The 26842-nt window shown below is 51.9% G+C and overlaps 1 protein-coding gene across 3 annotated transcripts in view; it reads right to left on the reverse strand.

Moving 5' to 3' along the window:
- The window catches only part of IQSEC1 (IQ motif and Sec7 domain ArfGEF 1), a 402419-nt gene that overhangs the window by 140802 nt on the left and 234775 nt on the right, over positions 1-26842 (reverse strand). The window contains exon 3 of one of the 3 annotated variants that reach the window (XM_053598861.1): positions 18847-18894. The exons of 1 other annotated variant lie outside the window; for it this stretch is intronic. In XM_053598861.1, the coding sequence (XP_053454836.1) occupies positions 18847-18894 (48 nt within the window). Of the gene's footprint in view, positions 1-14255; positions 14278-18846; positions 18895-26842 lie in introns of those variants that run through there. One more of the 3 variants, XM_053598862.1, reaches the window with a different exon arrangement.

Genomic DNA, 26842 nt, shown 5'->3' on the forward strand with positions numbered 1-26842 from the left:
TATTCCAACCTGTCTCATCAGCCTGCTGCCTGAATCTTCCCCACTGCTTTACTCTGTTCACGGTTCTGAGCTCCATCCGTGCCCGGCCTTTATGCTGCACACCGTCTCTGTGGACCATTCTAGTATCTATTTAATGGTTTCTCTTTTTATTATTTAATGTTTTCTGTAAAAATCAACTGCCTTAAGAAATTGAACCCAAGTCTAATCAAGCTTCTTGATCTAACTCCCAGTTACCAGGAAAAAGACGAAAGGGAGGAACAGTTTAAATGACACCTTGGGGGTGGCAATCAGCCAAATCCTGAACATGGCGTGTGCTGAAGGCAAATGGCCCACTTTCTTCAAAAATAAATTTCAAGGGTAAAACAAATAAAATAAAAAATAAATAAATAAATAAATAAATAAATTTCAAGGGTAAAAGAGAAGGGGAACCTCTAGGTAAAAGGGTACTTAAGAGACACATCAATGCATGGACCTCTTTGATTTCAACAAACTGACGGTACAAAGCCATTTTTGGAGACCAGTTTGGAGAGGTGAACATGAAAAAGGAAGTGGAGGGGCTGGAAGGAACTCGGACATGGGGGCAAAGCCCTGCCCTGCAGGCGTGGGGCTCACTGTGCGGCTCTCAGGTTTCACCCCTTCGATATGGAGTAGTTCTCTCCACTTTCAGGCACATTTCACACTTTCGACAATGACACATTAAAAGCAATGCACGAAATAAATTAACTGGCTTTCTCTCCTGAATTCATTTGTTTCAAAAGGAAACTTTATATCATTCCCCTAAATGGAAAACTCCTATCATTTGCTGTAAGTAAAAGGTTACCATGAAAACAAGACAATGTTACTGAATTTCACACAGATACTGTTTCCTGCCAAAGGCGCTGGGCTTAAAACCTGCCCCATTCTTGTTACAAAGAAGCCCTGGGAGAGAAGTGAGCTCACTCTGTGGGCCCACCTTTAAGGGAGCACAGGCCTACGCGTAAGGACCACGCAGCACATTTTCTCTCCTGCTGCTTCTCCTCTGCCAGGGAGTGAAGGTGACAAGCCTGGGGCTGGGGACAGATCACCCCAGCTGATAGACTTACATGTTTCCACTTACTCTTGCCCTGCAGCAGGGCAGGGCTCGGCTGGGGCATTTGGCCTCCGCAGTGTCTCGGCGCCTTCTGCAACATGTAAGCCCCAGGCTTTAGGGCTGGGTTCCCATTGGGCTAGGTGGGGCAGAGGAGTGCCCAGGTCATACCAACAAGACTCCAGGATTTCCGACCTCTAGACTTACGATCATCTAACCCAGCGGTTCTCAACCTGTGGGTCACGACCCCTTTGTAACAATGAAAATACACCACGGCATTAGGAAGGTTGAGAACCACTGCTCTAACCTTTCTCTTTTCTTGAGATCCTACTGTGTCAGGGACAGTGGTGACCAAGACAGACAAAATCTCATGGAGCTGACCTTTGCAGCTAGGAAATAAAGGACATAAATGCTGAGAAAATGAATGGGATAACGTCCTAGGATGGTGAGGGCCATCAAGAAAACCAAACTGAGAGAGGTGAGGGGCGGGAGATGCCGCCCTGGGTAAGGTGACAAGGAAGGCCTTTCTGAGAAGGTGCCTGGTCATGGAAGCCTGCAGGACTCTGAAGGCAGTGAGGGAGGCCTGAGGAGGAGGGCTACTGAGCACCTGCCTCCAAGCCCTCAGACACCCTGGGTCTCTTTTTTAAACTTTACATTTTGAATTAATTGCAGACTTAAAGAAAAGTTGCGGGAAGAGTACAAAAGACTCCTGACACCCTTCTCCTGGATTCCCACATGCTCACACTATGTCCAGACCACTGTCTCACATGCCCTTTCTCTGCTTTCACACCTGTGTACACAGTGGTTGTTTTCTTTTTAAATTATTTGAGAGTGAGTTGCCTATGTCCATCGCCTACACCTTGAGAGCATCTTCCCTAAATATAAGGACATTCTTGGATGTGATCACAAAATCACGGTTTTCAAAATCAGGGCTTTGACATCAGTTCAATACTGATGTCTAGTCCTTAGATCTCACTCAGCGTTGCCAACTGACCTAATGATGTCCTCTAGGGAGAAACACCTGATTCTCGAGCCTCTCACACAAATATTTGCTGGAGGGAGGGTGGAGAATGAGTTCTCAGGGTAGCCTTCCGAGGAGAACACTCATGCTGGCCCTTTGGAAGTGGACAGCACAGGGGACACTGAGCTGCTGTGACTTTTCTTCTGTCTGTGTCACCTACAGGATGCGGATGGGTCAGCTCAGGGTCAGCAATGACACAGGTGGAGCCATAACAGAGCCTAATGCAAAAGGAAAAATGTGCACCACGAGAACATTCACCAGAATAGCCAACCCCATATGTGAAACGACTGGAAAAAGCTAAGAAAGCTTTAAAATTAAAAAAAAAAAAAAAAAAAAGGATTATCTGTAGTACATACGGCCCCACCTTGCCTGATCTGTCCACACGTCATTGTCAACCCTGTAAACTGGCCCTACAGGGCACATAAGGGCCCCTTGGAAATGACCAGACGGCTCTTCTGGCTGCACAATAATCCAGGGCCATGAAACAAATAGCAGCCTGTGTTTTTGGTCATTTCATTCATTTGCTTTCTGAGCTTTTGGGCCCCCGTACACTCTGTGCCTAAGGTCAATGCCGCATTTGCCTCAGCCTCACCCCACTCTTGGCCTCCACATGCCAGGCACGGGCGCTCAGCTGAGGGCACGGCACGTGTGTGCACCCTCTGTGCTTGGCAGAGTCTCTGAGCTGCTGCTGAATGTTCCTGTACTCACTTCACAGATGAAGAAAGAGAGATTCCATATTGACTTGCTATGCTGCCATAGGGAGTGCCCCAGACTAGGTGACTTCAACAACAGGAATTGGTTTTCCTACAGTTCTGGAGGCTGGAAGATCAAGATCAGGGTGTCAGGGGGGTTGGCTGCTTTTGAGGCCACTATCCTCAGCTTGTACGTGGCTCTCTCTGGGTCTTCACGTGGCGTGTTAGTCAAGGGTCTCCAGAGAAGCAGAACCAAAAGAATATAATTTTTGTGTTTGTTTTTTGAGACAGAGTCTCACCGTGTTGCCCTAGGTAGAGTGCCGTGGTGTCAGTGTAACTCACAGCAACTTCAAACTCTTGGGTTTGAGCAATCCTCCTGCCTCAGCCTCCCAGCAAGTAGCTGGGACTATAGGTGCCTGCCACAACACCCTGCGAATTGTTGTCTTTTTAGTAAATACAGGATCCTGCTCTTGCTCAGGCTGGTCTCAACGCCTGGGCTCAAGAAAAATCTACCCATCTCAGCCTCCCAGAGGGCTAAGATTACAGCTGTGCACCACTGCACCCAGCCTACATATGCTTTTTAAAAATAAGGAATTGGGGCGGCACCTGTGGCTCAGTGGGTAAGGCGCCGGCCCCATATACCGAGGGTGGCGGGTTCAAACTCGGCCCCGGCTGAACTGCAACCAAAAAAAGAATGAAATACAGAACATGAAGGCAATTGACAATACTGGAGAATAAAGCCATTTAAAAAATAAATAAATAAAATAAAAATAAGGAATTGGGCGGCACCTGTGGCTCAAGGAGTAGGGCACCGGTCCCATATGCCGGAGGTGGCAGGTTCAAACCTAGCCCCGGCCAAAAAAAAAAAAAAAAATGTGGTAAAAATAAGGAATTGGCTCATATGATTATGGAGGCTGACAGATTCCAACCAAGATCTACAGTCGGCCAGAGACCCAGGAGAGCTATTGATTTAGTTCTAGTCCAAACACCAGCAGACTTGAAGCCCAAAAGGAGCCCGTGTCTCATTGTGAGTCTGAAGACAGGGAGACACCAACATTCTAGCTCCTGGGCAGTCAGGCGGAGGCATCCCTCTCACTCAGCCTTTTTGTTCTACTCAGGCCTTAAATGATTGGATGAGGCTCACCCACATCAGAAAGGGCATCTGCTTCAATCAGTCCACAAATTCCACTGTTCATCTTGCCCCAAACATCCTCCCAGACACACCCAGAATAGTGTTTGCCAAAACATCTGGGCACCCTGTGGTCCAGCCAAGCTGACGCATGAAACCTGCCACCCCACGTGGCTTCCCTGTCTGTGTCCCAATTTCCTCTTCTTAAAAGGACATAAGTTAGATGGGACCCGAGCCACCCTAAGCACCTCCGTACATCTCAGTCACCTCTTTAAAGACAACACATAGTTCCAGAGCCCCATTCTGAGGTTGTGGGGTCACAACGTCAATTTATGAATGGGGGGGGGCACAATTCAGTCCATAACAGACCCTGCTCAGTGAGCAAGCACTCAGGCTCACACCTCTCCTCCTCTGAGTCAGTGGGGCATGTGGAGCCCTGAGGTTGGCACAATCCTCCCCAGCAGGCTGACCTGTCCACTGATGTCTGGAAATGTCTGAGATGCAGACAGTCACTTGGGGTAGATCAGTCTCACATGCTAAATCGGGCAATTGCCAAAGGCAAAAAGCGTTTGTTAGTGAGAAGATAGTAAGGTATTGGCCCAGCAAGAATCAAATCTCCGTAAATTTAACCCCCATCACCCCGCCCGCCCTCTTGCCACCAGTGGGATCTTGCTGACTCAAAGGCGGCCAGGGAGGAGCAGAGGCCACAGTGAAAGACTGACCTGGAACACTTGCTTCAAATGCCCTCTGGCTGGGCCTCGCCTCACCAAGACATCAGGTCCTCTTTTTAAACTGCAGCTGAGTGTGTCTCTAGATGTCTGATTCTTTATCCTTCAGGGCACATAACCTGCTGAACGCGCTTCTTTCAGCAGCTTCTCAAGGCTGCTGCCAATTTGGTCAGACCGACCCCCTGGTGCATTTCTCACTGGTCCGGCAGAAGTGCTGGAACCAGGACACACTTGCAGGCCACACAGGGCAATCTGCACTGCCCGGAACATACGCTTTCCTGGCATCCTCCCTGGCCCTGGGCCTGGCTTCTCCTACACAGAGCAGTGCTAGGAGGTGAAAATTCCTGTCCCTAGTGGAAACCAAGGGGTCCCCAGAAGCATTTTCCTACTTCCTACCCCTCCCACTGATGTCCTAATACTGCCAAAGAGTGGGACGTGGCTTGGGCTCGACCAGTCAAGCTCTCTTGAGACTTTACCACTTGCGTGGTGGCACATGGCTAAGGGCTCTCTGGGTTGGCCTTGGTCACAGCTGTGAGCCTGAGACTGGGGGACACAATGCAGGCACTTCAGCTGCTTTGGTCCCTGATTCACTTCTCCAGCTTCCTACTGAGTCTCTGAATTCCCAAGACTGGTTCAGTAAACTCCCTTTTTGATCTAGCTGGCCTGCGGTCCTTTCTGCCACTCTTCACCACAGAGAGAACTATCAGATACAAGGGACCATCTTCAGGTCCTTTTCATGACTCTTCTGATGAGAACGCTGCCTTCCCTACACAGACCTGGCAAATCCTCTCATCCCCCAACACCCATCCCAGCTCTACACCTCGAGGAGTCCCTCCCACTTTCCCAGCTGAAATGATTGCTTCCTCTCTTGAACAATCTCTATACTTTATCTGAACTTACGCTATTAATCAAAAGAAAACCTGCCATTTATTGAGTGCCACTGTGTCCCAGGCAACCTCACATCTGTGAGGTGCCCTTCCTGGCTCCAGGACACTGAGGGCCAGAGTGGAAAGTGACTGCCATGGTCACTATGGCAGACTCGACTTCCAGAAATGGTCACAACCTCATCTCCTATCCCACAGGGGCATTCTTGATCAGGAGGTGGAGTTTAAGTCCCTTGCTATGGGCTTGGGCAGGACTCTGTGACTGTCCCAATGAACAGAATGCAGCAGAAATGATGCCGTGTGACTTCTGAGGCCTGGTCACGAGAGGTGACAGTTTCTACTTGGCTCTCCTGCTCTGGGTGTCTTGCCTTTGGAGTCCAGACACCATGTTGAGAGGAAGCCCAGGCCACACGGGGAGGCCTCATATAAGGGTCTGCCTGATAGCCCCAGTAAGGTCTCAGCTGGCAGCCAAGAGCCACTTGCAAGGGGAGGGAAGAAGTGTGAGGGTGGATGGGTGAGCAGGTAGGAAGTGGGGCGTGTGAGTGGGTGAGCAGGTAGGAAGTGGGGTGAGTGGTGGGTGAGCAGGTAGGAAGTGGGGTGAGTGGTGGGTGAGCAGGTAGGAAGTGGGGTGAGTGGTGGGTGAGCAGGTAGGAAGTGGGGTGAGTGGTGGGTGAGCAGGTAGGAAGTGGGGTGAGTGGTGGGTGAGCAGGTAGGAAGTGGGGTGAGTGGTGGGTGAGCAGGTAGGAAGTGGGGTGAGTGGTGGGTGAGCAGGTAGGAAGTGGGGTGAGTGGTGGGTGAGCAGGTAGGAAGTGGGGTGAGTGGTGGGTGAGCAGGTAGGAAGTGGGGCGTGTGAGTGGGTGAGCAGGTAGGAAGTGGGGTGAGTGGTGGGTGAGCAGGTAGGAAGTGGGGTGAGTGGTGGGTGAGCAGGTAGGAAGTGGGGTGAGTGGTGGGTGAGCAGGTAGGAAGTGGGGTGAGTGGTGGGTGAGCAGGTAGGAAGTGGGGTGAGTGGGTGAGCAGGTAGGAAGTGGGGTGAGTGGTGGGTGAGCAGGTAGGAAGTGGGGTGAGTGGGTGAGCAGGTAGGAAGTGGGGTGAGTGGTGGGTGAGCAGGTAGGAAGTGGGGTGAGTGGGTGAGCAGGTAGGAAGTGGGGTGAGTGGTGGGTGAGCAGGTAGGAAGTGGGGTGAGTGGTGGGTGAGCAGGTAGGAAGTGGGGTGAGTGGTGGGTGAGCAGGTAGGAAGTGGGGCGTGTGAGTGGGTGAGCAGGTAGGAAGTGGGGTGAGTGGTGGGTGAGCAGGTAGGAAGTGGGGTGAGTGGTGGGTGAGCAGGTAGGAAGTGGGGTGAGTGGTGGGTGAGCAGGTAGGAAGTGGGGTGAGTGGGTGAGCAGGTAGGAAGTGGGGTGAGTGGTGGGTGAGCAGGTAGGAAGTGGGGTGAGTGGTGTGTGAGCAGGTAGGAAGTGGGGTGAGTGGTGTGTGAGCAGGTAGGAAGTGGGGTGAGTGGTGGGTGAGCAGGTAGGAAGTGGGGTGAGTGGTGGATGAGCAGGTAGGAAGTGGGGTGAGTGAGTGGGTGAGCAGGTAGGAAGTGGGGTGGGTGAGTAGGTAGGAAGTGGGGTGAGTGGTGGGTGAGCAGGTAGGAAGTGGGGTGAGTGGTGGGTGAGCAGGTAGGAAGTGGGGTGAGTGGATGGGTGAGCAGGTAGGAAGTGGGGTGAGTGGTGGGTGAGCAGGTAGGAAGTGGGGTGAGTGGTGGGTGAGCAGGTAGGAAGTGGGGTGAGTGGTGGGTGAGCAGGTAGGAAGTGGGGTGAGTGGTGGGTGAGCAGGTAGGAAGTGGGGTGAGTGGTGGGTGAGCAGGTAGGAAGTGGGGTGAGTGGTGGGTGAGCAGGTAGGAAGTGGGGTGAGTGGGTGAGCAGGTCGGAAGCGGGGTGAGTGGGTGAGCAGGTAGGAAGTGGGGTGAGTGGTGGGTGAGCAGGTAGGAAGTGGGGTGAGTGGTGGGTGAGCAGGTAGGAAGTGGGGTGAGTGGGTGAGCAGGTAGGAAGTGGGGTGAGTGGGTGAGCAGGTAGGAAGTGGGGTGAGTGGTGGGTGAGCAGGTAGGAAGTGGGGTGAGTGGTGGGTGAAGCAGGTAGGAAGTGGGGTGAGTGGGTGAGCAGGTTGGAAGCGGGGTGAGTGGTGGGTGAGCAGGTCGGAAGCGGGGTGAGTGGGTGAGCAGGTCGGAAGCGGGGTGGGCCATGAGCAGGTAGGAAGGGGAGTGAGAGGGGTGGGTGAGCTGTAGGAAGCGGGGTGGGCCATGAGCGGGTAGGAAGGGGAGTGAGAGGGGTGGGTGAGCTGTAGGAAGCGGGGTGGGCCATGAGCAGGTAGGAAGGGGAGTGAGAGGGGTGGGTGAGCTGTAGGAAGCGGGGTGGGCCATGAGCAGGTAGGAAGGGGAGTGAGAGGGGTGGGTGAGCTGTAGGAAGCGGGGTGGGCCATGAGCAGGTAGGAAGGGGAGTGAGAGGGGTGGGTGAGCTGTAGGAAGCGGGGTGGGCCATGAGCAGGTAGGAAGGGGAGTGAGAGGGGTGGGTGAGCTGTAGGAAGCAGTCCCTGGTCTGTCTGAAGCTGAGTAGAGCAGGCTCCGTCCACATTTCAGTTCCATGGGAAACATAAGTGTTGCTGTTTTAAACCACTAAGTCTGGGGGAATTTGTTACACTGCCATAGCAACTGGGACAGTTACATGGAGTTAGGAAGGTTTTGGGGGGATTTTATTTTTTTTGGTGGTTGTTTTCTTGGAGACAGAGTCTCACTCCGTTACCCAGGCTGAAGTGCAGTGCTGCCATCACAGCTCACATTCCTCACATTCCTGGGCTCAAGTGATCCCCCTGCCTCAGCCTTCCAAGTAAGTGGCACATGCCACCATGCCGACTTGTTTTTCAGCAGAGATGGGGCCTTGTTATGCTGTCTAGGCTGGTCTCAAACGCCTGGCCTCAAGTGATCCTCCCTCCTTAGCCTCCCAAAGGGTTGGAATTAACAGGCATGAATCATCATGACAGGCTGGGTCAGCAAGTATGGGATATTTTTTGAGAGGTTTTTCTTTTGAGACAGAATCTTACTCTGTCGCCCTGGGTGGAATGCCGTAGTGCCCGCCTACGTCACGGTAACCTCAAACTCCTGGGCTCAAGTGATCTTCCTATCCCTGCCTCCCGAGTAGCTGGGACTACAGAAGCCCAGCTCATATTTTCTATTTTTAGCAGAGACAGGGTCTCACTCTTCCTCAGGCTGGTCTCAAACTCCTAAGCTCAAGGGATCCTCCTGCCTCAGCCTCCCAGAGTGCTGGGATTACAGGCGTGAGCCGCCTTGACCGGTGTGTGTCTGATACCTGAAGTATGCAGCTTTGTGGAGTTGATCACCTGGGTGGATAAATTACATGTCATTTCTGTGACTTCAGGCAGGTCATTTAACCTTTCCAGTCTCAGTTTCCTTGTCTGAAACATAGGGGAAAAGTAGTATCCATTTCACAAGGCTGCTGAAAGCTCTGGGCTCGTATGCGCACGTGAACACTCAGTGGCATTGAATAATAAGAATATTAATGGGGCTGAGTGGGTCGGATTCCCACTTAGACTGACTTCAGAGCCTCCAACGTTCCCTGAAGGACACAGCCAGCCAGGGTTCCCGCTGCTGAGCCACTCCTGGCTGGACTGAACTGCCCTTGCGGGGAGAGAAGGCCCAGGGCAGCAGCATGTGCTGGGGTGCCCTTGCAGCTCCACCAGTCCTACTTCCTGGGCTACGTGTGTGAAATCCAGCCCATCGAGATCACCTCCTAGGCCGGCAGTCTGGAGAGCCCTTTTCAATGAGACTTTCTTTATGCTGCGTTGCAGATACAGCTGGTCTCCGTTGCTTCTAATAGCAGTAGTCTGTGAATCCTGCCTGTGAGGAGACGAGCTGGCGACAGGATGATTAAAACGAGTCCTGCGTGTGACACCAGATGATGGCACCCCCAGCACGTGCAGAGGTGAGGCTGGAGAGCCAGCTTGCGGGCAGAGTCACAGTCGCCCTGCTGACCCTCACTGCGGAGGCCCTGGACCCACACAGACCAAGGGGGCAGCACACACACGCCCCTCCAGGCCAGGAGGCCGCACAGGAGCCAAGCCGCTTGTGCAGGCCGGCGCAGTGCACACGTTCTTCCCGCCTGATCTTTCTCATGTTTGCATGTTAAAAATGGCATCCAGCTTGTAATACCAAGACACACGACTCTAACCCCCTGCCAGTAAGGCCATACACTGCCACAGCCACTTTGAAAAGCCAGTTCACCAAGCCAGGGGAGTTGATGATACTCATCTACCATCCCGGGACTAACCTCATGGAGAAGCCCACACTTAAGCACCAGAGGGGCAAGGACGTGCACCACAGCCAGTTCATAACACTGAAAAATGGGAAACCACTTAACTACACGTCAGCGGGGAAACAGATGTTTATTTATTTTTTTCTATTTTTTTTTTTTAATAGAGATGGGGGGTCTCACTCTTGCTCAGACTGGTCTTGAACTCCTAAACTCAAACAATCCCCCGCCTCAGCTCCCAGAGTGCTGGGATTACAGGAGTGAGCCAAGGTGATGGCTGAGGACAGATACTTAGACTGGGGCTTATTTGTGCAGTGGAATACTACACACCAGTGAAAATGAATGGATGAGAACCATCCATAGCAACATGGATGAATCTCACCAAGAAAATGTTGAATAAAAAAGCAAGTTGCATCTTGAAGAGGAGGTGTCTGCACACCTGCGTTCACAGCAACATCATTCGCAATAGCCAAAAGGCAAAAACAAGCCAAGTGCCCATCAAAGGATGCATGGATAAGCAAAATGTAGTCTGTCCATACGTGGATATTATTCAGCCTTAAAAAGGGAGGGAATTCTAATGGACAAACCTTCAGGACAGTGTGCTAAGTGGAACAGCCCAGCCACAAAAGGATAAAAACTATACCATTCCATGCATACGAGGTCCCGAGAGGAGTCAAATTCATGGAGGCAGAAAGTGGAATGGTGGGTGACAGGGGCTCAGGTGGGGTTAGACAGGGAGTTGTTTAAGGGGGACAGAGTTTCAGTTTGGGAAAAAAAAGAAGTTTTAGAGACAGACCATGGTGTTGGCTGCATCACACTGTGAATGCACTTAGTGCCACAGAGCTAGAGGCTGGGCACGGTGGCTCACACCTGTAATCCCAAGCCTCTGAGAGACCGAGGCGGGTGGATGGCCTGAGCTCAGTAGGTTGAGACCAGTCTGAGAGAGAGTGAGACCCTGTATCTACTAAAAACAGGAGAAAAACAAGCCAGGCACTGTAGCAGGCACTTGTAGTCCCAGCTGCTCGGGAGGCTGAGGCAAGTGCATTGTTCAAGTCCAAGAGTTTAAGGTTGCTGTGAGCTGTGAGGATGCCATAGCACTCTACCTAGGGCAACAGAGTGAGATTCTGTCTTAAAAGAATAAAATAAAATAAATAAAAATAGGAAAAATAGCCAGATATGGTGGCACACTCCTGTAGTTCCAGCTACTTGGGAGGCTGAGGCAGGAGGATCACTTGAGCCTAGGAGTTTGAGGTTGCTGTGAGCTATGACACCATGGCACTCTACCCAGGGCACAGAGTGAGACTCTGTCTCAAAAAAAAAAAAAAGAAAAGCCCAGAGAACTACACACTTGAAAATAGTTAAGATGATAGATTTTACGTTCCATATTTCTTACCGCAATTAATTTTTTTTTAAAAAACCAAGTTACAGGTTATAAAGCCATGTACCCAAGGTTTTAAAACAATCTTTAGTGTTAGAAAAGTTATAAAAATGTGCATGGGAAATACAAACCCCAAACGAGGGGTTCTGTTTAGGGTCAGCCCTGGGGAAGCAGGGCTGGGATGGGAGCTGAGCGGATCCACAGGGCCACATCAGTTTATTGCTGAGGCTGGCCAGTGAGTAGACTACTCCCCATGTTTTCCTTGCACCTGAACTATTATTTCGTTAACCAAAGCACCCTGAGGTTTGTCAGGCTCTGGGGACAGGCAGTGGGTTTGCCACCTCCCACATGGCCTTTGAGCCACAGCCAGAGCTCTGCAGAGCTGCCTTCCACAGAGGAGGTGCTGGGGACACTTCCTTTTGCTTCCTAGTTGAAATAAGAGCTTAGCTCCTCCCCCACTCCCGGCCTCTGGCAGAATCCCAAGATTATTTTACATTAATTTAAGATCACTAATGAAGAATAATTAACAGCTTCAAGGGAGCCTGGCACACCCTGTGTTTAGAAGTGGTTAATTATGCATTGTCTGCAAAACACCCTTTTCATACTCTTAAGTTTTGGAGCACTGTTTTAAACAACGGAATATGGCATCCAGCAAAAAGCCAAGTGGCTCCATTCACAAAGCCTGCCAGGGGGAGGACCTGTCTGGGACCTGTCTGCCACTTGCTAAGCCCCCATTAAGTGCCACAGATCTTGCGTTTTCTTGGCATCTACCCTATAAATCTCACCAGGGCCCCGAGAGGTGGGCTCAGCCTCCCCCTCTCCCATGGTTTACAGAGGTGTGGAGAGGAAGGGACTTTTCTAAGCTCCCGGCCAGGGTGAGGTTTGACCACAAAGCCCGAGTTCTCATGCCCCAGCTGACGCATCACCATTATTCATGGTCAGTAACTAATAGACTGCCCCTCAGCCCCAAGCATATATTTGCCAAGGTGGACGGCTGGAGTGGCCTGGTAGCCACCTGGTTAAATCCCCACCACTGACCGGCCACGTGACTCTGGGCAAACTCCTCCCGTGCCTTGGCTTCATCACCTGGAAAATGGGAGAACAGTGCCCTCCCCCCGCTTCATGGATTAGTGCCCAGCCCTGGTGCTCAGAGGGAGCATCTCGCAGCAGGCCCTCCGTCAGCCTCGGCACTGTCACTGCCCCGGGCTTCTCTCCAGCCTCTTCCCCTGACATGTGCCCGAAGCTTCAGCCTCACCTGGGACAACTTCAGAACCATGCCACGCCCACCCCACACATTAGCTTTCTTCCCACATTGCCTTCCTGTCTGGAAAACCTACTTCTGCATCTGGGCCCCGCTCAGATCCTGCCGCCTTCAGGAAGCCGCACAAGGTTTCCCCCAGCATGACCTCCCTCAGCTGCTGTCTGCCCGACACCTCTCCTGGTCTCCCACCCTTGGCTTTTATGATGTGTCACAGGGTCTTTACCCCTTGCTGAAGCTCCTCAAGGACTATACCCCACGTGTCTTTGGAGCACCGTGGGGGCCTGGAAAAAAGAGCACTCACTCTGAAGAGGAGCCTCTGCAGCGGGGGGTGGAGGGGCTCTCACTAGTCTCTCCCAGAGTCTGAGCCAGGCCTCTCACACTTGGACCAAAGGACCCCAGCGTGGGGCCCTCGCTTGCCACTACCTCCAAGACCCTTCATGGGCCCTGCACTGACTGCAGGACAAAGCCCAGCCCTGGGTCCTGGACTCTGGCCCCTCATGCTCCCTCCCAGGTCTGTGGCCTCACACCATGGCCTGCAGACACCTTTCTCTTTTAAAGCCTCTGAGTCTCCCAAGTGCTCTTCCCTCTGCCTGGAACACCTGTCCTCCCCACCTCAGTTCAGCTAATTCCTGTCCTCCCCACCTCAGTTCAGCTAATTCCTTCACCATGGGTTCAGCTGTCGCCCTGCTCCTCCATGAAGCCCAGACATGCTCACCCCAGGCTACACAAACCAGTAGGGGAAGGGGGTGAAAGGCCCGTCCTCTCCACGGTGCTGAGGGCCAACCAGGTGCCCGCGCCCTGCTCTGAAGCTGCAGATGCAGACAGGCCACTCTCCCTGGCACCCGCCCAAGAGTGGGGACTTCCTTTCTATGGTGAGACCCTCCGTGCCCGCCCCCTTCAGAGACAGCTCACTGGAAGAAGAAAGAAAGCTGGGCTTTCCCAGAACAGCTCGCATGCTAATGGCCGCAGACGCTGCAGAGTGTGAGATCAGGAAAAACTAATTCCCTCAGAAGGGATGGGATAAATCCCTCCACAAGGTCTTTAATTACAAGCCGTGAAAGGCAACCATGGCGATGGCTCCACTGTGCTCTCGTGCTGGCCCTGGCACAGGTGTTTCCTGACCAAGGTGTTTGGACAGAACACACACACATCCGAAAGACATCGTTGCATATCTGAACGTTTAGGCTTGTGGTGCCTGCAACCTACGTCACCCCAGGCAGCAGTCCTCAAACCACACCACATGTCATCAGGTCCAAGTCACTAAAGATGGGTCTCAGAGAGGGAGAGAGACCTGCCCAAGTTCACACAGCCAGGAAGGGGACTTGAACTCCGGTCTTCTGACCTCTAGACCAGGGATGCCCCACCATGCCTCCCCAAACCCGTGCTTTGGTGGAGGCAGTGGAAGCTCTCAGACACAGCCGCTCACATGGTTGGAAGGGCTGTGCCGTGGCAGTCAGGCTGGGGATCTCCAGGCCTGCACGGCTGCTGTCCTGTGAGGCCATGCCTGCTCAGGAACAAGTCTGCCCTAGGAACACACACTATGCTTCACCACAGAGCAGCCCAGAGTGACCATTTCTCTGTAGAAACCCTATCAGTTTTCAAGGCTGGAGGGACAGGAGAGGATTATACTTAAGCTGAGTTACAAAGTGAACAGTGGCAAATGCCACCACCGTTCTAGGCCAGTGGCAGGGACCCTATGCTGAGGTGAGGAAGTCCTGTGGTCAGGTAGGCTCAAGGCGAACTTTCCCTCCAGGCCCTGTTGCCCTGGTAGCCAAGGTCCTCCCCAGAGGTCGACTTACCTCCTATAGGCCCCGTGCAGTGGCTGCAGGCACAGGAATTGCCAGTAATCCAGGCAAAAGGCCTTGAACTTGAGCATTTTCACCTTAGTCTCCAGCTGGACCGGTAGTGACTCCTCCACAGAGGCACAGAGGGGGCTGGTGGGAGCTGGAGGACTGGCTGCTCTGGTCCGCCCCGTCCCTGCCACGGTGGCCCCCACTCACATGGCCCTGCCCGGCGCTGCACGCACAGTGCACGCCTCCAATACAAAGAGCGGCGAGCACAAAAGCCTAGCAACTCACTCACGCGGCTCACCGAGCCAGCCTCACGCTGCTGCTGTTTCTGGTGGCTGGTGCTTCTTAGGGCTCCCCTGGGGGTCCCTGGGGCAAATTAGAGCAGCTCTGGCTGTGTCCAGTTGTGGAAACCCCCAGCCCGTCATCCTGGGAGACCTGAGTGCCAACGCTCCTGACAGTGGCTCTGAAAATCTGTTCTTCCAATCAGTCCCGAGGCTCCCGGTGGCCCCACTGGCACTGGCTGGGCAGGTGTCCAGCCGCCTGCCTGGCCCAGAATGACTGAGGCCAGGGAAGACCCAGGGGGCACAGGTGGGGAGGGGTCAAGGTGACAGACAGACACCAGAGTCTTTTGCCAGAGAAATTAGGTTTGGTGGAATCCCGGTCCAGTCTGTGCAAGGGAAAACTCACCACACGGCCACATGGTGCTTGGGGTGGGAGCAGCTGGCTCTGAGAAGTAGGAGAAAGACTGACAGGGCTGCCCAGAGTCAGTTGCCCAGGCGACGGGGACACATTGATAAAATCTAAAGTGGAACCGTGATGACAGCCGCTCATTGGCTGCTGGGGAGGGGGGGGGATCCTGTCACTAACCAGGGAGGGTGGGAGAGTGGCAGGGAAAGGGCTGGGCTGAGAGACAGGGACATTGTTGGGCAGGGGGACCCAAGAGCCAGTGGGTGGCTCAGAGAACCATAAAACCTGACAGTCACAGGGCTCAGAATCACTGGTCTGGCCTCATGTCTCCAAGGGCACTGCCCACATCCCCTCTGGCTACTTAAGGGCCCGTCATCGTGGGCAGGGCAATGGTCACATTCCATCCAAACAAGGAGTCCTGGCAACCCCTTTCTGCCCCCTCAGAGGAGGAAACCGAGACTCAGAAGATCCCAACCCCAGGAGTGTGCACAGAGAGCCTGGGAACTACCATCAGGAGGGGGACATCCTGGAAACACCGGCCTCGGATGGGAGCTGGTATTCCCAGAAGGCTGCCTGGCTCCCAGGGGCCTGATCCAGTCCAGGCAAAGAACCAAGTCTCCACTGTGGGTGGGCGTTTTCTCAGCCTGTCGTTAGCAAGTGGGCTGCTTCTAGAGCAGTGTTCTCAACCAGGAGCAACCTGCTTGCCCCCTACAGAAATGTCTGGAGAAACTTTTAGTTGTCACAGCTGGGGAGGGGTTGCTGGCATCTAGTGGCATTTCAAGGACACTGAACATCCTTCAAAGCACAGGAAAGGCCCCACAGTGAAGAGTGATCCAGTTCAAAGTGTCAGCAGTGCCAAGGCTAAGAAACCCTGTCTGCAGAATAACCTTCCCTTGAACTCCCATCCTGGACGGCCGCGGCAGGACACACTTGCCACCATACAAATGGGGAGTGGGAGGGCAGTGAGGGGAAAGGGCCCTCCTGGCATTACTAGGATGAGCTCAGGCTGGATGCAGGACACCCCCCGCAGGTAAGTGAGCGGGCACCTGGGGTGCGTCGGGAAGGAGGGCACGAGGCCACCTGTGGAGGGTGACGGGCCCAGGCTAGATGCAGGACACCCTACCTGGTAACTGAGTGGGCACCTGGGGTGCTTGAGGAGGAGGCACGAGGCCGCCTGTGGAGGGTGACGGGCCCAGGCTAGATGCAGGACACCCCACCTGGTAACTGAGTGGGCACCTGGGGTGTGTGGGGAGGAGGCACGAGGCCGCCTGTGGAGGGTGACGGGCCCAGGCTGGATGCAGGACACCCCACCTGGTAACTGAGTGGGCACCTGGGGTGCGTGAGGAGGAGGCACGAGGCTGCCTGTGGAGGGTGATGGGCCCATTTGCCAAGGTAGCATGGGCAGACCAGCTGCCCTCAAGTGCTGCCCACCCCCTCCCTTGGGACAGGACATTAGCTTCCCTCTCACGCCTGTGCCAGAGGAAGCTGGCTGATTCTTTGAAAGGCAGCAATTACTGGCCGGGACCTTTGTTTCTGAATTCCCAGGCTGTGCAGGGGCCTCCAGAACCTCTGTGGGGGCCGGGCCAGGCCGCACAGCACCTCCTCCACTGTGCCCAAGGGCAGAGTTCCATAAAGACAGATGCCTCCACTACCCAAAAAGGCCTGAGGCCTGGTAGTGGTGGGAGCCCTGGTCCTAGCCCTGGTCTGGCACCAATGCTCCTTCTGGTCTTTGCATCTCAGTTTTTCTCATCTGTGAAATGGGAACATTGATCTTGGCTCTGTGTCCAACGCTGCCGTGAGGGTTGGAAGTGAGGACACGTGTTATGGCAGGATCTCAGGAAAGGGGGCAGAGCATGCTCCATCGCAGGGCCTTTGCGCAGGCTGTTCCCCCAGTGACACTCTTTACCCTCCTTTCTTTCCAGCCTCTGGTGAAATGAGGCCTCTTTGAAGAGGGCTTCCTTGACCATTTTCCCGTCACTCTCTATTCCCTTTACGCAGATTTATTTTTCTTCATAGTCTTATCACCATCTCATATCACAGAGCACTTTCTTTGTTTTCTGCCTGTCCCCCACCTGACACAGAAGCTCTGCAAAGCCAGCGGAGCCTCTGCTCTGACCCCCAGCTCTGTCCTCCCAGACAGGGGAGCTCTGGGGTCAAGTGTGGCCAGTGCCCTGCCCAGTGGGATGGAGAAGTGTGCAGGCAAACAGGAGTGGGGAGGGCTCAGTGCAGGACCTGCCCAGCCCCCTTGCACCCTGGAGCAAAGAGCCCCCCTCTGCCCTCCCTTCCCTCCAGAGCTTTCCTGGCCTGGCCCTGAGCAGGGCACCTGACTAGCTGGCCAGCAGAGCGGACAATGCAGACAGAGTTACAATGCCAACAGCAATGTGGGTGGGTTTTGGAGAAGCCAGTGACTCGGCTGCCTATTGGAGTTTCCCTAACCTTCCTCTCCGGGGCCAAGGCCACTCTGACGCAGACACCCACACACCTATGGCTCCCCAAGCCAGCCTGGCAGGGGTATGTGGGGGTGTGAGTGTGAGTGCGCAATCATGTCTGTGCCAAGAAGGGGTGTGTGTGCACATCTGTATACTAGAAGGTGAGCAGGTGTGAGGGTCTGACTGCAGGAAGAACCGAGTGGGGGGATGTTCTGGAGTGTGCGTGTGGATGTGCAAGTACAGGGGAGACTGCGACCACTGCATGTGAAGCCGAGCGCAGGGAGTGTGCAACGGGCAGTATTCACACCAGGACGCCCACCTGTTCAAATCCTAGCTCTGCCTCCCAGCTTCAAATCCTGAGCAAGTAACTTCTGCAAAGTGCGCTGATAACAGCCGCATCTGGCTGGGTAGCCATGAGAACTGTCCGCTTTCACTGATATGATTACCAGTGGGTGTGACTGTGTAGTGTCTACACAAAGGGCTACTTGAGTGTGTGAGAATGCGTGTGCACACACATGTGTGTACAGCCTGGCTCTCTGTCATCATGGAATGCACTGGGGTGCTGTCAGCTCAGGGCCCTCACTCCTCACAGCTGTGGGGATTCAGGCTTGGCCGCTACAACCATCTAGCTCCTGTGTAGCATCTGTTGCAACCTGGATGGACACGTGGTGGTGTCTCCAGTGACAGGGTTCACCACCTCTGAGTCTCTCTCTCATAGACACGAGCTTCTGAGCAGGATAGCTCTGCTGGCCCACCTCTCGCTCCCCTCCCTGCCTCCCGCCCTGCACACCCACCCTCAGAGTCCTCACAGCACGCCTCTTCCTGGGGGCAGCTTCTCGGCACCTCTGCAACACAGAGGTGTCCCCAGACTCACATCCATGCACCATGCGCAGCCCTCTAAGCCCCCCTCACTCCCACAGCGAGCTGCCTGCCACCTGTCTTTCTGGCCATGAGACTGGGAGCCAAGACCTCCTGATTAGCGCTGTCTCTGATCCTTCCTTTACGGAAACGGAAGACATTGGATGGAAACACCAAGACAAAGCACACGGAAGCAGAGACCCTCAGACACCCGGCTTCTCCTAGTGCAGGCTGTGAGCCCACAGAAACTACCGGGCTCTCTGCAGGCTACAGCCTTGGTCGTCATGGGAACTACGAGCGGTAGCTGGTCCCCAGGGACCCGCTAGCCTTGGATCTCAGAGGAGTATCAGCTGCAGCCTGGTTCTCGGGCCCTTTCACTGGGCCCAGGCCTTTGGGGGGTTTCTTTGGGGATCTTCAGCTGCAGCCCTGGTCTTCGGGGGTACCACTCCAACCTATAGCTATTCTCAGGGGACATGTCAGCAGTAGTTCTGGTTATTGGGGATTTTTTTAGGGCTAAATCATGGGGCTAATTTCCCCTAATGGCGTCTTGGGGGCCTGCCCTAGGTACAGATGGGCAGCGTGGGCTGAGAGGTCCCCCACGTGGGCTGGAGGGGAGGGCACGGTACCTGTAGCGGTCAGTGGAGAGGCTGCTGCTTCCAGTCTCCAGGGAGCTCCTGAGGTGGCGAAAGTGAGACAGGGTTACTGATGGTCCCACATACAACAGAGCCTTGGGGCCATGCTGGCTCAGGCTTTGTTGGGTGGGCCCAGGAAAACCCCTGGGGCAGGTGAGGGCCTGGGAAGAACACCTGCCCTCCCCCCACATGCAAGAAACCATGTGCCTTCTTTCCCTCGGATGGGTCAGCAGAGAAATTGCCTTGTTCCCACCCTACATGCTACTCCACGGGTTCAGTCACAAAGGGCCCTGTGCAACAAGTCCAACTTCCTCCTGCTCAGCTGGGGAACCCGCGGTTCAGGGAGAGAGGCACAGTGGGCAGGGTCAAACAGCCTCTCCAGCTGGGACAGGGTTTGTTTTTATTTTTTTTTGAGACAGAGTCTCACTTTGTCATCTTTGGTAGAATGCCATAGCGTCATAGCTCACAGCAACCTCAAACTCCTGGACTCAAGTGATTCACTTGCCTCAGCCCCCCCAAGCAGCTGGGACTATAGGTGCCTGCCACAATGCCCAGCTATTTTTTAGAGACGGGGTCTTGCTCTTGCTCAGACTGGTCTTGAACTCGTGAGCTCAAGCAATCCACCTTCCTCAGCCTCCTAGAATGCCAGGATTACAGGCACCCAGCCTGGGACAGGATTTAATCTCAGGTGCACCTGACCGGAGACCACCAGGCTCCTTCCCCAGTGAGGCCTGCACCAGGAGTCCTCCCAGGACCAAGCAGGAGCTGCTTAGCCTCCAGGCTAGGAGCCCTGCAGCCCTGGTCCCCTGCCCACAGAGGGAGCTGCATCTGGGTTCTGTCTCTCCCCTTGACCAAGTTCTGTCTGTGTTAATGGGGTTTGGGCCCAGGAGCCACCCAAACCCTGATCAAACCCTGGCTCCAACACTGACTAGCCATGGGATTTAATGCAAATCCCTTCACCTCTCTGAACCCAAGTTTCCTCATCTGTGAAATGGACATAGTAATAGTATATATCTCAGGGGGCAACTCATGCATCTCAAAGGACTGTGAAGAAATGAGAGCCTCTGTCTGCTCTGCCTGGCACACACCCTATATCCCACATCTCTGGGGGCTGCGGCCAGTGCCTTCCACCAGGCCAGGAGCCTCACTCTCCCAATGTGCTTGTCCCAGTCCACCTGGGGAGCATCTGCACGTCCCTGGGAGACCCCTCCTCCAGGGTCATGATGCTTTCCCACATGGACACCCACCCCACATGCCTCTCCCCTCCCAAGGCCATGGATGTTCAGCGCACCTGCTTTTGTGGGCCTGTGCTTGGCCATTGTGGGCTTTGAGGTTCTGAGCCAATGCCAGGTGCCTACCATGGGCTGTCCAAGCTTCGGCCTCAGTTTTCCTGCTTGTCCTCATACTGGAGCTGGGATAGAAGCTTCTCCACTACCAGCGGCTGACTCTCCTCCCGTGGTTCTGCTACTTCCTGTCTAGCTTCCAGTGTCACTGCTGCTGGACCCCATGTTCCCTCCAGATGTCACCCCTTCGGGGCTCCTGTCCACAACCCAGTGCCTCTTCCTGCTCCACTCCAGCTAAAGAGGCCACACAGGCTCCCTTCTCCCAGGAAGCCTGAGTCTAACTGGGGCCACTTGCCATTGGTGTAACAGCTCTGCCTGTGTTGACAACGATGCCTTGGCAAAGCGCAAGAAGAAAAGAAGACAGGAGGGGCAGTGTCAGGATGACCTGTGCTGGCTTCCTGGACTGGTCATGGGAAGACAGGGGTCACATCACAGTCCCTGACCTGCTCCGGGTCAGGCAGCGAGTTTTTAAGAAGGGTAAGTGAGCAGGGCTGGCAAGCAGGCCTGCCCTCCGTCCCTGTGCCAAGACCCAGGCTGGGTGTGGTAAGGAAAGCCAGCCTTCCAGAAGCCCTGGGTCTGGACAAGAGGACCCTCTCCCACTCCCCCTAGCCTGGCTGCTCAGATGCAGATCAGATGTGAGATGTGACAGAGATGTAGCAAAACAGGACTGGGTTCCCCCCACTGTGCCAGGCCCAGGGCTGCCTGCTATAAGCCCCCAGCTCTGGTCCTGTTGACCACATCATGAAACGTGTACGCCCTCATGTCCTGCAGGGAGCCCACCTCGTGCTGGATGTTTCTTCCAAACACTCCCTCATTTCACACTTGCGTTCACTTCATGAGGCACATGGAATCATGCCCTTCTTTATAATGATGAAAGTGTGGCTGAGCATAGTTGGAACACCATTCCATTCCCTGCCTCTTTATCCAGCAGCAAACTCCTGTATACCCTTCAAAACCCTACTAAAATGTCACCCCCTTGGTGGCGGCTTCTCGGCTTATGCTGCCTCACCTCCATAGACTCCTTTCCCCCTTTCCTCTCTCCCTCCTTCCCTTCTTCTTTCTACTTTCTCCTATTTCCCTATAACTAACTAACATTTTTTGAGCAGTTTCTAAGTGGTAGGTATTAGTGTTAACACTTTACATGTATTAACTGAGTCTTCTCCCCAGCCCCAAGGAGGTTCAGTGACACTCTACCATACTGTGATATACGGGCTCACAGGACAGACAGCATGGTCAGTGGAGTCCACACATCAAATTGGAGACCTGTCTCCTGGATGCAACATGTGTTCACAGGGCTGAGAGGTTGAAATATGGTCATGCACAGCCCACACGGTCTGCTGTGGATGCAGCTCTGAATATCACAGCAAACGGGGGCCCCTGCTTGGGCTCTCCACTTCTCCCCACCTATGTCCCTGCCCACCCCTGGGGACTCTTCTGTGGCCTGAAGTACTGGGCAGTCCCTGTTGCCCTCTCAGAGACCCCCAGGATGGCCCCGTAGGCCTGGCTTGGCATGGAGACCCTCCGCCTGGGTTCCAGATATCTGTTGCTTTGTTCAGCCAAGAAGGAGGCACTCATCTCCCTGTCTCCTCCTTTGTGGCTCAGAACAGCAAGGAGCAGTAAAGGCACAGCCTGAGTAGGAAGGGTCCAGAGTGAGGGTGCATGGGGTCCTTGGAGATGCCCCCACCCAGGTTCTGGATCTACAACCTGCCCTGACTGTTGTGAGCCCTGAACTGGAAATAGAATCTTGATGCCTGAGCCTTCAAATCTGGAATATGGGGCAGCAGTAAGAGCTCTTATCTCCCGAGGCTGATGAGGAGAAAGGAGATATTGCTCACAAAACAAAATGCCTTGCAAGCCAGGAAGTGCCACTGTACACACATTTGAGATAGTCATATAGCTACTGAGATGTTAGAGCTTAAAGGTTAACACATAAGTTCTAGAGCCAAGAAGGCCAGGGTTCAAACTCTAGCTGTGCCACATCCTAGCTGTGCAACCTTGGGCAAGTTAATTAACCTCTCTGTGCCGCATTTCAGTTTTTTCACTCGTAATGTGTTGGGAAGATTGAACAAGTTAACACACTAAAGTATTTAATGCCGGGAACAGAGTCAGCATTCTATAAATGCCAGCTGTGACTAGTGTAAGATTTAATACACCTCATATTGTACTATATTACGTAGTTATTAATGTATTATACCAACAGCATAAAAATAAAATATAAATGTTATATGAACATACATAAATATTCTATTAATATATTAATTCTATATTAATATTTATCTTTTTATGTGTGTGTGTATATATGTATATATATACATAAAATCCTCATTTTATATAATGGGGAAACAGGCTGGGAGAGGCGCAGGGATGCCCAGGCTTAGTGGAAGCTACCCCGCCCCAAGTCCAGGGCTCTGTCCCAGGTACCCCAGGACCTCTGGGGGACCTTGATCCAGGCTCATGGACACAGAGCACCAAATCATCCAGGCAGAGTTCCAGGGCATACTACATCTTTCTCTCTAGCTCAGGGGACAAATGGTTCGTTCTGGCCATCCCAGACAAGATCTGTCACCCCTGCCCTAGTGCTACTTCCTACCAGCCTCCTGGGACAGCTTCATCCTTTTTCTTTTTAGAAGGAACAGACTATCTTGGACCTTAAGTTCAAGAACAGGAGAAACTGCTTGCTCTGTGCTCTGTGCTGTATGAAGTTAGGAGAGGATCCTGGAGGCTGGACTGTAACTGGCGGCAGCATGTCAGGGGTCTTGGGAGGCTGCGTACAGTCTGTTCTGTGGTCTGCAAGCTGGTTACACAGGTGTGTTCCGTTTCTCTCAATTATCCAAGCCATACACTGAGGAAGTACTCAGTTTTCTGTGCGTGTATATATAATATTTCAATAAAAAGTTATATGAAGATAAAAATAAACAACCTGATTAATATCCAGGCTTCAGCTTTAGCCTGAAGCAGCAGAAAAAATCCAGACCTTAGGCTCAGATGGGGTTGGTGCTCGTTCCAGGCAGCCCACACCTCAGGCAGTGGGTTCATCTGCTGCCTCTCACATATGGACCTGAGAGAACTGCTTCCCCTCTCTGGTTTCAGTTTCCCTCTGCTGAATGGGGGAGTGGTCAGTGTCCCTATGCCCTGCTGTATGGCAGACAACCTAGGTTGCTTTTAAGAAATAAAGAGGAGATAAAGAAGGAAATCACTAAATCCTTTGAACAAAACAACAATGAAGCCACAAGCTATCAAAATCTGTGAGATACTGCAAAAGCAGTTCTAAGAGGGAAATTTATCACCTTAAATGCCCACATCCAGAAATCTGAAAGAGCACAAATCAACCACCTAATGAATCATCTCAAGGAACTGGAAAGGAAGAGCAATCCAATTCCAAATGTAGCAGAAGAAAGGAAATAACCAAAATCAGATCAGAACTAAATGAAGTCAAGAACAAAAGAACCATTCCCCAAATAAACAAATCAAAAAGTTGGTTCTTTGAAAAGATAAATGAAATTAAAAAACCTTTTGGTCAGATTAACCAAAAGAAACAGAAAAGTAACATCTCTAGTAACCTCAATCAGAAACTAAAAAAGGGACATTACGACGAATACTACAGAAATACAAAAGATCATCACTGAATACTATAGAAAACTCTATGCCCAGAAATTTGGAAACGTGGAGAAAATGAAACAATTCCTGGGATAATTCTACCTCTCTAGATGCAACCAGGTAGCAATAAAATTTTTGAACAGACCAATATCAAGTACTGAAATTCCAACAATAAAAAATCCCCCCCCCCCAAAAAAAGTCCTAGGCTACACAGTTTCACACCAGAATTCTATAAACCTTCAAAGAAGAGCTTGTACCTATACTGCAGAACCTATTCCAAACACTGAAAAGGAAGGAACCCGCCCCAACTCCTTCTATAAAGCAAATATCACCCTGATACCAAAAGCAGGACAGAAGCCAACAAAAAAAGAAAAACTATAGACCAATATCCTTAATGAATATTGATGCAAAAATATTCAGTAAAATCCTAGCAGACAGAATTCAGTTACATAAGAAAAATAATACATGACCAGGTGGGCTTTATCCCAGGGATGCAAGGTTGGTTCAACAGATACAAATCCAAAATGTAATTCACCACATAAGCAGAATCAAAAACAAAGACCATGTAGTCCTCTCAATAGACATAAAAAAGCATTTGACCAAATTCAGCAACCTTTTTTGAGCAGAACCCTTAAGAAAACAGGCATAGATGGGAAATTTCTTAAACTGACAGAAGCCATTTACTACAAACCCATAGTTAATATCACACTCAAGGGAGTAAAACTGAAAGCTTTTCCACTTAGAACTGGAACCAGACAAGGATGTCCACTATTCCCAATGCTATTCAACACAGTGCTGGAAGTTCTAGGCAAGAGAACGACGTCAAGGGCATCCAAATGGGGACAGGAGAGCTTGAACTATCGTCTTTGCTAATTATATGATCTTATACTTAGAAAATCCCAAAGGCTCCACCACGAGACTCCTTGAAGTGGCCAAGAACTAGACCAACATCTTCGGTTATAAAATCAGTGTTCACAAATTCGTAGCCTTCATCCATGCCAAAAACAGGAAAACTGAGAAGAATACCAAGGATACAGTATCATTCATAATAGCACCAAAGAAAATTGAAATACCTTGGAATTTACTTAACAAAGGACATGAAGGATCTCAACAGAGAGAACTACAGAACTGTGAGGAAAGAAAGAGCAGTGGATGTTTTAACAGATGGAAGAACACACCCTGCTCATGGCTGGGAAGAACCAACGTTGCTAAAATGTCTATACTATCCAAAGTAATCTCCAGATTCAATGCAATCCCCATTAACTAGTGTCATACCTGGAAGGTCTTGAAAAAAGTAGTTCTACATTTTGTATGAAACCAGAAAAAAAAAACAAAACAAAAAATCCGGAATAGCCAATGCAACTATACAAAGTAACAGCAAATCTGGAGGGATCATGTTAGCAGACTTCAGATTATACTGTCCGTCATCTACAGTGATCAAAAACAGCATGGCACTGGCATAAAAACAGAGACAGAACAGAGAACGTGGAGAGGAAACCAGTCCCATATCACCATTTGATCTTTGATAAAGCAAACAAAAGCATACACTGGGGAAAAGAATCCTTACTTCATGGACGGTGCTGGGGGGACTGGTTAGCCACATGAATCAAGCCTAAAACTGGACCCGCACCTCTCACCACTTACAAAAATTAATTAATGATGAATAGAAGCTTTAAATCTAAGACGTACAACAACTATATAAAAAACCTGTTAGAGTGGGCAGCGCCTGTGGCTCAGTGAGTGGGGCGCCGGCCCCATATGCCGAGGGTGGAGGGTTCAAACCCAGCCCCGGCCAAACTGCAACAAAAAAATAGCCGGGCGTTGTGGCGGGCGCCTGTAGTCCCAGCTGCTCGGGAGGCTGAGGCAAGAGAATCGCTTAAGCCCAGGAGCTGGAGGTTGCTGTGAGCTGTGTAAGGCCACGGCACTCTACCGAGGGCCATAAAGTGAGACTCTGTCTCTACAAAAAAAAAAATTAAAAAAAAAAAAAAAACCTGTTAGAGAGTGTGGGAAAGACTCTCAGCAACAACGGTCTTGGGAAAGAACTTAAGAGGAAGATCCTAAAGGCAAATGCAGCAACGACAAAAATACATTGGGACCTGATCAAGTTAAAAGTTTCTGCACCGCTAGTCCCAGCTGCTCGGGAGGCTGAGGCAAGAGAATCGCGTAAGCCCAAGAGTTAGAGGTTGCTGTGAGCCGTGTGACGCCACGGCACTCTACCCAGGGCGGTACAGTGAGACTCTGTCTCTACAAAAAAAAAAAAAAAAAAGAAAGTTTCTGCACCGCTAAGGACACAGTCAACAAAGCACAAAGACAACCTTCAGAACGGCAGAATGTATGTACACAGTACAATTCCACCAAGAACCCAAGCAAATCAACAAAAAAAGAACCACCACCCCATTAAAATTGGAGCAAGAGACAAGAACAGAGTCTTTTCTCATGAGGACAGAAGAATGGCTAGAAAACCATGGAAAACCACTCATGGTTTCTAATTATTAGAGAATTGCAAATCAAAACCACTTGGAGCTATCACCTAGCCCCAGTGAGAATGGCCCACATCACAAGGTGGTGTGGGTGCAAAGAGAAGGGAGCACTCCTGCCCTGTCAGTGGGACTGCAAACTAGCATAGCCTCTATGGGAAGAGGTATGGAGCGTCCTCAAAGAACTAAAATTGAACCTTCCCATTTGATCCTGCAATCAATCCCATTACTAGATATTTACCGCCCCCCCACCCCCGCCAAATAGAAAACATCATTCTACCTTTACATAAGGACATTTGCACTCAGTTGTCTATCGCAGCCCAATTTACGATTACAAATATGTGGAAACAACTCAGGTTCCCTTCAACACACGAATGGATTAATAAACTGTGATATAGGGGCGGCGCCTGTGGCTCAAAGGAGTAGGGCGCTCGCCCCATATACCGGAGGTGGCGGGTTCAAACCCAGCCCTGGCCAAAAACTGCAAAAAAAATAAAATAAATAAACTGTGATATATGTATACCATGGGATACGACTCGGGTATAAAAAGATAGAGAGTTTGCATCCCATGTT

Source organism: Nycticebus coucang, chromosome 8 (genome assembly GCF_027406575.1).
Source record: "Nycticebus coucang isolate mNycCou1 chromosome 8, mNycCou1.pri, whole genome shotgun sequence".
NCBI lineage: Eukaryota > Metazoa > Chordata > Mammalia > Primates > Lorisidae > Nycticebus > Nycticebus coucang.